Source organism: Neodiprion lecontei, chromosome 7 (assembly GCF_021901455.1).
Source record: "Neodiprion lecontei isolate iyNeoLeco1 chromosome 7, iyNeoLeco1.1, whole genome shotgun sequence".
Classification (NCBI taxonomy): Eukaryota; Metazoa; Arthropoda; class Insecta; order Hymenoptera; family Diprionidae; genus Neodiprion; species Neodiprion lecontei.
In genome coordinates, this window is record NC_060266.1 from 8474421 (window position 1) to 8488711 (window position 14291).

A 14291-nucleotide genomic window follows, 5' to 3' on the forward strand; every position below is an offset into this window, starting at 1 on the left:
TTGTGTACGTTATAACTCACGAACTGAGGTTCGGAACGCTTTCAAATTTATGCAGCCAATTTTTCATACCATTCCCTTTGATGTGAACTATCGATGATAAAAAATGTACTACTCAATTTTTGTTTATTAAATCATATGTTCGATAACAATTGAGGTCAATGGTTTAATGGTCTCCAACTTCTACTATTCATTTTTTTTTCAACTGTCTTGTTGGTTCACACGACAAATACATCTATTACTATGAATAAAACCTTCTTTTTTTGGCTCAGAAGCTTCGATCAACTGTAGCGATGTACACCACCAGCGCATGCGGGGAACGCTGCGGCACACTTACGGGTGAATGAGTCCGCTAATTTGGAACATTTTTGAGATTTTTTTTTTACAACACACCTAAATACCTAAGAAAATTTTACAAATAAAAGCTTCGCTAATATATCATTTGCTATTCCCAAAATCGCTCTTCAAATAATGCCTTTGAATTTCACGAAATGATTGTATATACCCCCTTCATTCAACCAAATGTTATCTAACCGAATAAGCTCCTCAATTGTTGCTCAGAAAGAGCTTGGTAACATTAAATAAGACGAACCCAAACAAAATATACCAATTTAACGGGAACCTGGTTACACGTGTACAGGGGTAGTTCACCCCCTATGTGACATTATTTCAAAAAACGCAAAAACACATGTCTTGCACTTTTTTATGCTCTATCAAATACAATTAAGTGCATCCAAATACGAGGAAAAGTTTGTTAATTATGAATAATGTATAAATTTTAACCTCCGTAATTTATTACCATTTAACCTTGTCATATTCGGAACCCGAAGCATTTTTCATTAGTTGCCATGAGAATTATCCTCCAATTTGTTTTATTCAGATATCTCATCTGGAAGCATGCAAAACTATGAAACTATTACTAGGGCTGCTCAACTTTGGGGGTTGATTTCATCGATTCAAACCGTTCTTCCGCCACCAACGAAAAAATGTTGCTTAGATTTCGATGAAGAATAACATCGCAAAATGAACGAAATCGGGTGTGGGGGGGGGGACCATCTCAATACCTTTCGTTGTCAGTTTATCAGATATATTTCTCCATAAATACTATTGGATGAAAACTCTGAACCATGTACCATCTTGATCTACTTAGTTTTTGAATTAAGTCTCCGTATAAAATCGAGTAACAAAGTGAGTGTCTTAGCTAATCTTATACTTCAACATTGCCTCAAGCACTCACGGGTCTTGATGGTTCAACCTTGAGTTTGTTTGCTGGAGATTGGTTAGCTGAAGCTAAAAAATAAAAATAGCTCAGTTGCGCTCCGACATATAGTTTCTGGATTCACGACATAAAATTAGTATAAGACTGAATTTTTTTAATTTATAGTATGTAAGAAAGTGCTCAACCAGTCTTGTCCTCTACTTCCGACTTCATAAATTTGATTTTTTGCAGGTGAGCGCATTCATTGATGCTTCTGTGGTATATGGTGCAACTGAACCCAGCGCTCAATATCTTCGGGAAGGAGTTGGCGGTCGCTTAAAAATGCAGGTAACACCGGATAACAGAACGCTCCTACCTCCAAGTGAAAACCCGAACGATGGATGTAACAGGATTCTCGAAAATCTGCGTGGGCGATACTGCTTCGCATCAGGCGATGCCAGAGCGAACGAGAATCTTCACCTAACTACAATGCATCTGCTATGGGCACGTCAACATAATAGAATTGCAGATACTTTAGCCAGAATAAATCCCCAATGGAACGATGAAAAACTCTATCAAGAAGCAAGGCGCATTGTTGGGGCTCAGCTACAACACATTGCATACAATGAATTTCTACCCATCGTACTAGGTGAAACTGCAATTGATGAGAAGGGATTGAAACTTCGAAATAATGGTTATTGGAAGGGTTATGATTCCAAAGTTGATCCTGCAATAGCAAATGAATTTGCAGCGGCAGCATTCAGATTTGCTCATACGCTGCTTCCGGGGCTTATGAAAATAACTGACGCGGCAAAGGGAACTTCTTCATATACAGAGCTTCACAAAATGCTCTTTAACCCTTACAGTTTGTACAAATCAAGTGGTGTTGAAGATTCAGTTAGTTCAGCCACTGCTAATTTTATACAAAAAACTTCGACACACGTTACTTCACAGCTGACCAGATATATGTTCGAAGATCCTGTAGCCAATAATTCGATTCCGTGTGGTTTGGATTTGGTGTCTCTAAACATACAACGAGGTAGAGACCACGGGTTAGATGGCTATCCGGCTTGGAGGGAACGCTGTGGACTCAGTCGTCCAGCCAAATTTTCGGACTTGAAGGATGACCTTGATGCCGATGCATTAGCAGAAATATCCAAGTTATACATGTCTGTGGATGACATCGATTTGTACAGTGGAGCATTAGCCGAACTACCAAAGACTGGTGGACTTTTAGGACCAACGTTTACATGTCTCATTACTGATCAGTTTACTCGATTGCGACAAGGCGATCGCTACTGGTATGAAACTGACGAAGCGCCTCAAGCTTTTACGAAAGGTAATCATAAAATTAATAATTTAAAGATATAATAATAAAAATCAGAAGTATGAGAGAATAATTAGCGATCAGAATGACTGCCATTTAGTTTCACTACTTATCGTCAAGCATTGGTTTTAAATTCAAGTAGTACCTGGTAATTCATGAACTAATTAGCGATCCGCGATAGCGGACATCGACTTGAGCGATACGCTGGAATGAAAAAATTTCGTAATCCGTGAACCCATAAGAATCGGTTAATCTCGCAAACAATAGCGCCTGTTTTGGAATTCCGGCTACGCATAGTGGAGCTCATCACTCTAGTCCTGGCGTGTGATCAAGAAGGAGCAATTTTCGATTTTGTAATCCGAGTAAACGAGTATAGGGAATTACGTAAAGTAGCGGTAAGCGCTAGTTCATTCGAGCGAATAAATTCCGAGAGCAATCAATTACCGACGGGCCAAATAACAATTGGCCATTTTGAGTTAACTGCATCGAAAAGTGCTCGAAATTCGGTTCCCAATCTCAGTGTTTGGTGACCGTAGTTTGAATTTCATGATAACGCATTGAGTCAAGTTTGTTTCATTGAGTATTTTAGAGTACAGTCATGGTTTGAAATCGAGTCATTCATATTGTTAATTCCGTATAGCCAATTTCCTCTGTACTGGATTGAGTCGCGTAAGTTTGTCTTTCATGTGTAACCTGTCAAGTCAAGTAGTGAATTGCTACGAGTGAGCGTTCGAAGTCATATTAACCACCTGACTTCCAAGGCATCAAAGCGGCATCAAGCTCGCCTGTGCCATAGCGACCAGAAATCGCGGGATGGCGCTGTAAAGTAATTCAACATTTTTGGTGTCTCAGGTGAATATTTACTTTTGGAAGCATATGTTTTCAGTAATTCTAGGCTCAAGGAATCTGACTATGACCATAAAAAGTTATGTCTTCCGCGTATACATACAATTTTGAGCCCTTGGGGTTGACCAATTTTCAATCATTTTCTCAAATGGCGTCACAGAACAAACTATCATCAATATCGACTATCAATAATCATACTTTTTTTTCGGGATGAATTCTTCTTCTGAAAAACTTCAAATAATAACATTTTTGTTTCCAAATACGCAATTTTTAGAATTACCCAGTAATTTTTCTAATATAAGCTACAGTTACATTGTACAATTAATCACATTGACTCGATAATTCTAGAAGTCACGTATGTCGATTCAAAAATATTATTGTTCAATGTTTTTCAAAACAAAAATTCACTGTAAAAAAAGAAGATGATAGATCGTTCTATGACGCCGTTTGAGAAAAAGATTAAAACTTGGTCAACTTTGAAGGCGCAAGACTGCATGAATGCGCGGAAGAAATAACTTTCTATGGTCATAATCGAATCCCTTGACCTCAGAAATACTAACAACATCTGCTTTCAGAAGTAAATATTTACCTGAGACACACAAGAACATTGAATTACTTTATGACATCATTTCGCATGTTCGGCAGTGATGGCACAGGCGCACTTGATGCTGCTATGATGCCTTGGCAATTCAGTGGTTAAGCTACTTTTGCACTGTCAGAAGGTATCGCAGTTTCAGATGCGTGTCGATTGCGTTAAGCGGAGTCCGAGATGCTTAGTTTAAGATTTGTTTCGATATTTCAAGTCAAATATTTTTCTAAGATTTCTTTTGCTCTTTTGTTTACGTTCCTTACTGTATAGCAGTCAATGCGTTAACTGTGAAATTGCTTGTAGTGCTAACCAGCACCTCAATTCAGTTGTAAGTTTTGAGCTGTGTTAATAGCGCATTGGTTTAGTCGTAGGTTTTGGGATTTGTGGTGATTAACGTTTTTGATTAGCTGTACGTTTCTGATTTAGGTTTTGACGTAGATGTCAAATTGCAAGCTAGAAAGCTCAATAGTCTGTAAGAGTAGTTAGTTGATGAGTACTTTATTTTCCTTTTTGTTTGTTGTAGTTTATTTTCAGATCCTTGAAGCTCGAATCAAGTTCAAAATTCATTTCTATTTATATCACACTAACAATAAGACTCTCTTGTTTTTTTTTCTTCTATGGTTTCTAATTCCAAATATGCCATTTTTTTGTTTCACTTTGTTATATCATGTGGCGTTAACAAGTGCCCCTTCTTTCATTCTCCAAAACTACTCGTCTCCTCTTAGCGGTATCAAGCTACCGAGTGTAGCAGCAGCCAAGGATTAGCGATGCTAGAGATGACAGAGCGTGTCAATCATGCCAGGCACCCAATGAAACGTCGCGATATATTTTGTTACATTCATTTTGCAGCTTTCATCGAGGGTCACGAAATTTTTTGCACTGTATAAGCACTTGGCTCAACCTCTCCGCATTTGTTAGGTGTAAAAAAAATTCGCATCGCACTAAATATGGATTGATAATTAATGGCTGAAATCAGTTGGTAAAATAATCATGTACTATCCACAATATTGGCTACAATCGGATGGGACTTAATTGATTGAATAAAGTTATTCCAACAACGATCATTCGTAGATAAATTTTTTGATCTGCATTTAAGTAGAGAGGCCGCAGGGCTCCAAGGTCACCAGAATTTTTCTGAGTTCCCAAATCGACCTACTGCGTATGCGAGACGGCGGGAGAATTTAAAATCCACGTAAATCGAATGCGCACACGTACTCGACGTTGGGGAAATATAAGGTAAGGGAAAGTGGTGGCATCATCGTCCTCCCGAATTCACGAATTCCCGGAACCGTCAGCGATGACCGTGAAACTGACACAGACAAACAGTTGGAGTTTCTGCAGACAAAGATTTTTCGAGAGGCTGTAGTGTTGATAAATTCCTAAAGTATTAGGTTTCATTATTATGTATTTATCCTTTGTATGAGTCCGCTCAACCCCGTAATGACTTGTGCAGGATACTTACTCAGAATAGGCGTATGGAACAATTTTCTCGACAATGGTGTCACATATTCTCCCCCAAATGCTTGCTTCCAACGGTTTACTACATACGTGAGCTGGATGGTAATGAAAAACTCATCACATATATGGTGATATTAGCTACTGTCCACCTGAATCGGGTTGTCTAACATTGCTTCCACCGTTACGTCCTAGGTAAATGATGATACGAAGATCATATTCCCAGATAGTACCGGCACGCTGCCTACAAGTTGTGTACCTAACCTGTATTTGAAGATTGTCTTCAACGTACAGCACTTGTTGACGATGACGTCACACATTTGACCTTAAACGTCTGCCTCCAACAGGATACTAGTTGTTCCTCAGGAATTTCAACAACGTCACCAACTTAGTAAAATCACTTTTGCAGATTTCAACTTGTTTGCCATGACAACGCGACTACAAATTTTCGGAATTTAGAAAGGGAAACAGTTCTTGGACAAGTATCGATATGACACTGAGCGGCCCGCGGCGAACAGCAAAACGTTCAAGGTTCTGAATCTGCACCTACTTCAACCTCAAGCGAATTTGCTATTGCATACAGTTGTTCAACTGACTCTTGGAGTTGGATCACAGAAGAGACCGTACTGTGGTTCAAGAAAAATTTCATACAGTTGTTCAACTGAGTCAGGAAGTTGATCTATGAAAAGACCACGCTCTCGCTTATTATTCATGCATTAGGCAAACAAACAGTTTTCGAAATCGTTACACAAGCTGCGTCGTGTAGATGAGAAGCCCGCGTTGATCAGCAAACTTTGGATTCTGTAAGGTTAATCCTCACCAGATATTTACGTCTTACCACTATCACAGCTCAGACACAAACCTTCACAACTAGGACATAAGCATTTACAGCTCCAAAAAATATCTATAGCTTGGATACAAACATTCAAAGCTCAGCCAAGAATCTTCACAGCTTCAAGAAATAAAATACACTATCATCGAAAAATAAGAACTAGTATCATTGCAGAGCTAAACTTGTCGACATGCAGGAAATTCGCAAGGAAAAAGAAGTCTTGCGTCAGATTTCTCGAGCAAGTAATGCAATTCGTCACAAGCATAGACTGCTAAAGATCGGAAAAGAGTCAATGCAGGAGAAAATGAAGGATGTTTTCAATCCTGTCCTAACCTCGCTGCAGGAATTTTTAAAGCTTACTCGAGGTGTGAAAGCTGTCAAAGAAGTGAAAGAAGAAATGAAAAATGAAATAAAGGATGAGCAGAAAAACGAAATTGAATCTGAAGCAGCAGATTCTTATGAAACTGCGAGAGAAGACCAATAAGATAAAACTTTTGGAGAGCCATCGACGAAATTAGAAGACGAATATCTTGAGATTTTTGACGATTAACAACAATAGAATAATTTGGATAACGTGTGTGGAGTGCGGAACCTTTCGACTGCCGGACTGATGGTTGGCGACTCAGCAATACGCTTGGAGCATGAGTACATTCGCACAGATGTGTGCAGTATCTGAAAACCAAAGGACGGTTGAACTTGTTTAAAAAGATGCCGAACAGCGCTCACATTACCTCCAACGACAAGCAGAAATACAAAAATATCGTTCTCGCAACAAATGCTCATAGAAAATACAATAGTATGACAGCGCCTATTCGAAACGCTCGTGATGTAAATTTCAAGTATTTAATTACGGAACTGCTCAACATTTCTACGACAGGCAGAGGTGTATCGTCACAGTTGTTGAAGTGTACAAGTGTTCTGCTACCTCAAGCTTGGATGACTCGGAAAGGTGTTAAAACAGAAGATATTTTCTGACACGAGGCCAACGGTTGGCGAAACGTCGCCGCTTGTTTGTAGCTTTTCAAGCTGTTGGGAATACAAGTTGCAAAAATTAAATAATGTCAATTTTTGAAGAATTATAGGAAACGGGAATTATTTATCAGCTAACTTTCATCGCTTTTTAATTATTTTCAAGCTGAGCGTCGACATGTTTGGACAGCAGTTGAATCGGCTGCAAGTACTCGTGGTCCTCCGGGTGTTCCATTTAAAATAACTGTTGCGGGGAATTACGATAAACAGAATAAAAAACAGTACAATATAGCTGAGCCAGTAGAAGAGAACAATGCCGCGAACTGAAATTTTTACAAGCGAAATTGAATTTTTGCCAAACCAAATCGTTATCCATGGTCAAATATTCAGTTTTACAGACTACTATGGAGAAAGCTTTGGATAACATCAGCCGGCACGATGAAATGATGTATTGACCGGTTAGGTTTTGACAGTGCACACAGAAGTTGGATAGATCAATGTGATATGTGATATCACAGCTTAAATAATTGCGAATTTTTTAAAAATACATTTCTTTACTTTACATCTTTTATTTTTCACCCTACATACAACATAGTAAGATCTTTTGGTTTGCTCCCTATATATAAGCATCGTCGTGCAATTCGATTTCATACCCGTATACAATCAAACGCAATAATGATAAATCTCATTCACATATTATTTGCTAAAGCACAGTTTATTTATGTCTTGCAACTCCGTGGGAGCGTGCCTGTAGTATCAGGAAATACGATTTGTTTGTCGTTACTTCAACTCAGTGCTGTTTTTTTCTGTTCTACGGTCTAGACTTTGTGCTTTTTTACTTAATATTAGGTTTTAACGTTAGAGTAAATTTTGTAACTCTGAATCCTCTTGTCTACACATCTATGTTCACAGCCGCTGATTTTTCTATTTTATAATGACCCCAAGGTAACATGTCTGTTATATCAGGTAGCAAATACCGTTTATCGCCATAAGGGTTAAGGGCTAGTTTAACTTGCTTAACAGTTTGTACATGCAAACTAGACCGAAAGATGCATTGACTTCTGTACCGAATAATCATATTTTGCAAATAGTCCAAGTAGGTGTTAAAGTCTATAGTGTTTTTGACAACAGTTCGCTTCACGCCCTTAGATATTTTCATACCATACTCGTTTTTGACCCGTACACTGTACGTTTTGCTGCGCAAGCCTACAAATTTTGTCATCAATTTACCGTTAAATTCATCCTTCGCAAGACCTACAACCTTCTTGTTGACTTGCGGCGAACCAAATATATTCTGAGGATGGCAGTCTGAAGTATCGAATTTACGGATGTCACGTTTCATAATTTCATGAACATCCGGACATCGTATCTCATAGATGTGGCTGTCAGTGCCTGCATATAATAACTTACAATGATCTCGGAATACTGGTAGCATATAATCATACTGAAAGTCGTAGACGCATATTTTCGATAAATCTAACACTCAAGATCCAACATATATTGGTTTATTTAATACAGCTTCCATCTTCTGCAATTTCGCAGCAACACGGTTCTTGCTGAAAACAGAACGACTGTGGAAATTGGTTTTTGTGATGAGAGCTTCCGCGCTGTATCGCCCTTCCTACGTTGTTACGAGTTTTACATCCAATCTTTTTCGGACATTTTCCACAAATCTGCCGAAAACAGTATTATTCATGAGCTTGAATAGATATTTCTCAAACTCGCTTTTAGCATGCTTTCGCATATCGCTATTCAAGTCTATATATTTTTTCAACCAAAGTGATTGATTGAATTTCAAGACTCTGTGAATCTTGGTGAGTTGAAAGGTATTTCGTAGAGCTTGTTGTAAATTTCGATAATGCAAGATATTCCCAGTCTTGAGATACGGCGTTATCAATAACTCAACTTTTTTCACGCTATGGGGCTCCCTGTGTTCTGGACATAGAGATATGTTACGGTGAATGTCGTGAATAGCTAGGGGATATTCCAAGTCAACTTCCAGTATATATCCGACCGGTGAGTTATCGGCAACGTTGCAATTAAAGCCATCGAGGTTGGTCACCCACTCAAAATCAGCGTAACGGAGCCATTGTGTCATTATCCAGCCGTAAAGATTGTTGATGTCGAAGTACATCAGATATTTTGACTCTTTGGCTGGATTGTAGTCTGTTGTGTATTTGTTTGCCTTGACAATACCGATTGCAACACTGATTCACACGACCCCTGATACCTATTTCAATGAACATTACCATATCTATATCGGTTAGCAGTTGTAACTCAACCATGGTAAATTTCAGCATGGCATCTCATGTTAGGCCTAGAGTTGTATAATAGTGTGCTGGATTGAGACCGTGAGCTTCCAAACAGCCATCTCGGAAATTTTCAGACATCTATCAAGAGTAGAACATATGGATTCTTAGGCCTAGGTTGAAGTATTCACTCAACGTTTTGACATCAAATTCTTTGCAGACTATTTTTGCACGCTCGTAATCTTCATCAGAAATACTGTAATTGTTTACGACGCTAAAAAAGTTCTTTTTAGCACTAAATTGGATTTATTAAGCTTTTACCATGCGTCAAGATATTCATAGCCAAATGCGCGTTTCCGTGCAAGCTCCTGAAGATGCGAAGCCAGTTTTTTCCACAAAGAACTCATAAATCGGACAGAGTCGGTGCATCGAAATTTGATACCACTGTCTTTGATATGTTTCATGATGATGTCACGTGCGGAGCGGTCTCGCACGCGACGACTTAACCCTCTAGGTATTCGTAGAGGTTTATATTTATTTTTTTACGTGGGTTAGGAGGTGATCGTCCTCTACAGGGCGATCCCGGGAATAGGGTTGGAGGATTTCAATATTAAATTTAGGAATGTTTTCTATGGAACCAAAATGTGTAATGAAATCAAAATGAAGGAAAAGCAAGAAAAAATTCGAGACAAGGAAGCTTACAAAATGTTCTTAATCTAGCTGTTCCCACTCATTCAACTACTCACTTTTTGGTGGTTACAGTCCGAATGGCTCACGCTCTCACACGATTATACTCAATAGTAACACTCACATACGCTTATCGCTACACTTCTCTAAGAAGTTCGTGGCTCGAAGTTCTGCACTTAATCTAGCTTCACAAGACTCAGATCGCGACGCGAGAAGCCTTTGCGGCCGCGTATAGAATTAGAGTATTACACTCTAATCGTCGGTGTCGGAAAAAGGACTTATAAACTCTACACGCGGTAGCTTTGAAGGAGCCCGGTTCCGTTGATGTGGTTTCCTAGGCGGTCTCTAACGGGACTGACTTCGCTCGCTCGTCCGACACCCCTTGGAACGTCGGGCGGCTGTCACGTGCGGAGCGGTCTCGCACGCGACGACTTCAACCCTCTTGATCTCTCAGAGGTTTATATTTTAATTTTTGGTGGATTCGGAGGTGAACGTCCTCTACAGGGCGTTCCGTGGGAAATGGTTTGAAGGATTTCAATTATGTTGTACCAATTTTGAAGGAAGCAAGTAGAAATGTTTAATAAAACAACTAGAAGCAGCAAGGTTATAGACAAGGAAGCTTACAGTACGTTCTTATGCTACTCACGTTCTCGCTCTTTCGCACTCTCTCTCGCGGATTCTGCTTCGGCCTCGCAGGTGCCGAAGTTTACACCTTTACTCGCTCACTTACGTACTACACGGCTTGATTAAGTTCGTGGCTTTGCGTATTGCGCTTAATTCTAACTTCACAGACTGATGTCGCGACGCGAGATGCTTGGACGACCGCGTGTAGATTTAAAGGAGTTATCTCTCTAATCGTCGGAGACCCAAGACTTATAGCTCTATACTCGACAGCTCTGAAGGAGCCTGATTCCGTTGATGTTGGTTTGATCCTGTCTCTAACGGGACTGTCTTCGCTCGCTCGTCCGACACCCCTTGGAACGTCGGGCGGCGAGCGAGTTTTTCGCTGACGTTTGCAATTTCGAACAAAGGCTCGCCTCGCAACGGTAATCCTCGAAGCGCGTGATTTCGCGCTCGCCTCATCCCGGTGTTGATTACACCCGGGATCTGGCGGGCGCGAAGACGCTGACGTTGCTGGCTGTCCAACTACGCCGTTGCGCTTGGCTATACCACGAACTGATTATGATAAAATATTTTATATGGACTAACTAAAACTATGCTTCCTTGTCTCTAGAGATAATAATAATGAAAAATGATAATTGTTATAATCGGGTAAATATGCGGCGCTCGTGACACGGCGAGCGAGGTTTTCGCTGAATTCACAATTCGAGGTTTTTGCTAAATACACAATTTTGGAACAAAAGCTCGCCTCGTGACGGTCATCCTCGAAGCACGTGATCTCGCGATCGCCTCATCCCGGTGTTGATTACATCCGGGATCTGGTGGCCGCGGAGACGCTGACGTTGCTGACTGTCAACTACGCCGTTGCGCTTTGGTTATGCCACGAACTGTTTTGTAGAGAATATTTTATACGGATTAACTAATATATTCAAGCTATGCTTCCTCGTCTCTAAAGCGATATTAATAAGTGACATGATTATGATTATTCGGTGTAAATATGCGGCGCTCGTGACATTGGCATGTGTCGTTCCTTGTTCAGAGGCAGAAGTTATATGCGACTATAAAAGTAGGTGGAAATATCTTTGATGAAGAAATGAGCATCGTATCGACCTCAGGTTCTGGAAGACAATTGGCACCATACGGGAATCCTGCTAGTTTAAGTTGCAATGCTCGTGTGCCGGACGTCGATACTTTCCAGTGAGAATTGGCCTTTTACAAATGTAACAAATTGTTGACTTTTGAAATTCCGCTTCTTTGTCTTAGGTCAGTTGTACCATCGGTAGTGGATACCAGAACACTATCTCAATATCTTCAGCCTACCGAAGGAGCTGTCACGCAAACTATCCAGCGGGTTTCAGATCTTGGTAATTACGGTAAAACGATAGTTCGTCATCGTAGCTACGCTTATAACGTAAAGTCCTACGCTGAAGCGTTCGTGCTCCTGGATAAACTCGGTCCTAGAATTACTGTGCTGTTGAACTGATTTCAGAAGACATACAAAATCGGCATAATAAAGAATAAACGGCACTTTTTCCTTATTATTAAAATTCTTAATTTTCAATATATTAGTCATTGATGACGGTAGCACTTCTTTGCAGTTATTTATTTTTAAAGAATCGAGTTGATGAATAACCAACTTTTCTGCATCGTAAAAGTGGTGGGGACACCGATCACACATGCATTTTTTAATTTTCTCTCTTGAAAGTTGTGAGTAGACTAATCGAGACAGATCTTTGATCGAAACATAATGATATCGGATCGATGTTTCCTCATCGCTGCTTTCAACTTGCTGTACTTCTTACCCTTCATCAACGTGATAATTTCTATCATAAGTATATTTACGTGATTTTCTTTCTTCAAGGTAGTGCTATATATGTATAGATAGAAACAACCTTGAAGTTTCCATTTCTCTTCTCCGGAACATAGACGTTAATAAAAACATCATTTTGTTTCTGAAATGTCGATTCGTAATGTTTCTCGGTGCCACAGGAAAATCGATTTCAATGGAATTCGGTTGAATTTTGAATGATTGGTATTTTGAAACACGTGTACGATTATTTGCACTTTCAACAGGATGCAATGTAGATAACAAGTCCCATTCAAAACATTCAGTGCCGCTGTTCTGCACATTGATACAAGCTTCTTCTGTCTCAAGAGCTGAGGGTAACTTAATGTAGGAGCTACCTCACAGAAAATTATATTTGTCGATGTTAATTATTAAGTTAAGAATCGAATGCAAGGTGCAGCTTGAATTGCGTTCTTGGATCTTCTTCATATCTTTGAGGATAGGATCCAGTATATTTCTTGAAAAGCAGGGTGTCAGATCAGTGATCTGTAGAATAGTTAAATTCTTCGTGCTAAAATATGTCACTTCCACAATCTTCTTATCGTTTTTCAAAGTACTGTATTCCGCAGCTAAAACACTATTTACTTTTGAAGAGTTCTCTTTTTTCAATACCTTTGTTATCCACGTTTCAAATAGAGCCTGTATATCTTTTATAAAAGCTATTGTATCTACGTGTTTCAAGTTTAATATCACTCCTGATCGTATACGTTTCTTAAAAGCTACATCTAAATCATACCACTTAACTCTATCACTGTACGTCTCTCGCGTGTTTTCAAACTACCACTATGTTTTCGTAAACTCTGAAGCTGCAAATATAAATCTTCAACTTGGCTTATAATTGACAAATATTTTTGTTGGCAGAAATTCTCTTCAAGTTATCCTCTCTTTACGCAATAGCCAACCCGAAATTCTCAATGTGCGTATGCCATGCCGGATTCACTTTGCCACCTTATATATATTCGCTTACCTTCAACCAGAATTGCTAAGGCCCATTGTAAGAGTGGTACTATTTTATCACAATTTTCAGCAGGCATAATGGTACGCCTGATTCGCTCACCTTTATTCTTTTCGCGTACTTTTCAGCTTACTCGATAGTTGTTGAAAGACTGTGGTCAAGTAATTCAGAATCAACCATTTTACAGCGAAGAATTCATCAACAATTTCTAGAGTTATTCCTCTAGAAGGCATTGCTTATTTTAAAAACCTCCGCTAACTATCCATTCAATCTGTTGCATTCTACAACCGGCAATTGTGAACTCCAAGTAGACGTTGAAATTTGATATCCGTGCTATGCAGTCATCATGCACGTGATGTCTCAAGCTTCAACGATTTACTGATCGACGCGAGCCGCTCAGCGTTATGTCAATACTTGTCCGAGAACTCTCTGTCTTCCGTGATTTCGAAAATTCGTAGTTGCAATATAGTGGTAAACAAGTTAAACATGTAAAAGTGATTTTACTAAGTTCGTAACATTATCGAAATTCTTGATGAACAAGTAGAGAACCGTTGGAGGCAGGCGTTTGGCGTCGAATGTGTGACGTCATCGTCGAGAAAATTCTTAAATACGCTTATTCTGAACGTGCATCCTGCGAGTCATCACGGGGTTGAGCGAACTTGAACAAAGAATACATAACAATGAAACGTGATACCTTACAAATTCATCAACACTACAGAA

The 14291-nt window shown here is 39.5% G+C and overlaps 1 protein-coding gene across 1 annotated transcript in view; it reads left to right on the forward strand.

Moving 5' to 3' along the window:
- The window catches only part of LOC107217222 (peroxidase), a 114425-nt gene that overhangs the window by 94709 nt on the left and 5425 nt on the right, over nt 1-14291 (forward strand). The window contains exon 4 of the mRNA XM_046746103.1: nt 1448-2534. Coding sequence (XP_046602059.1) covers nt 1448-2534 — 1087 coding nt within the window. The remainder of the gene's footprint in view (nt 1-1447; nt 2535-14291) is intronic.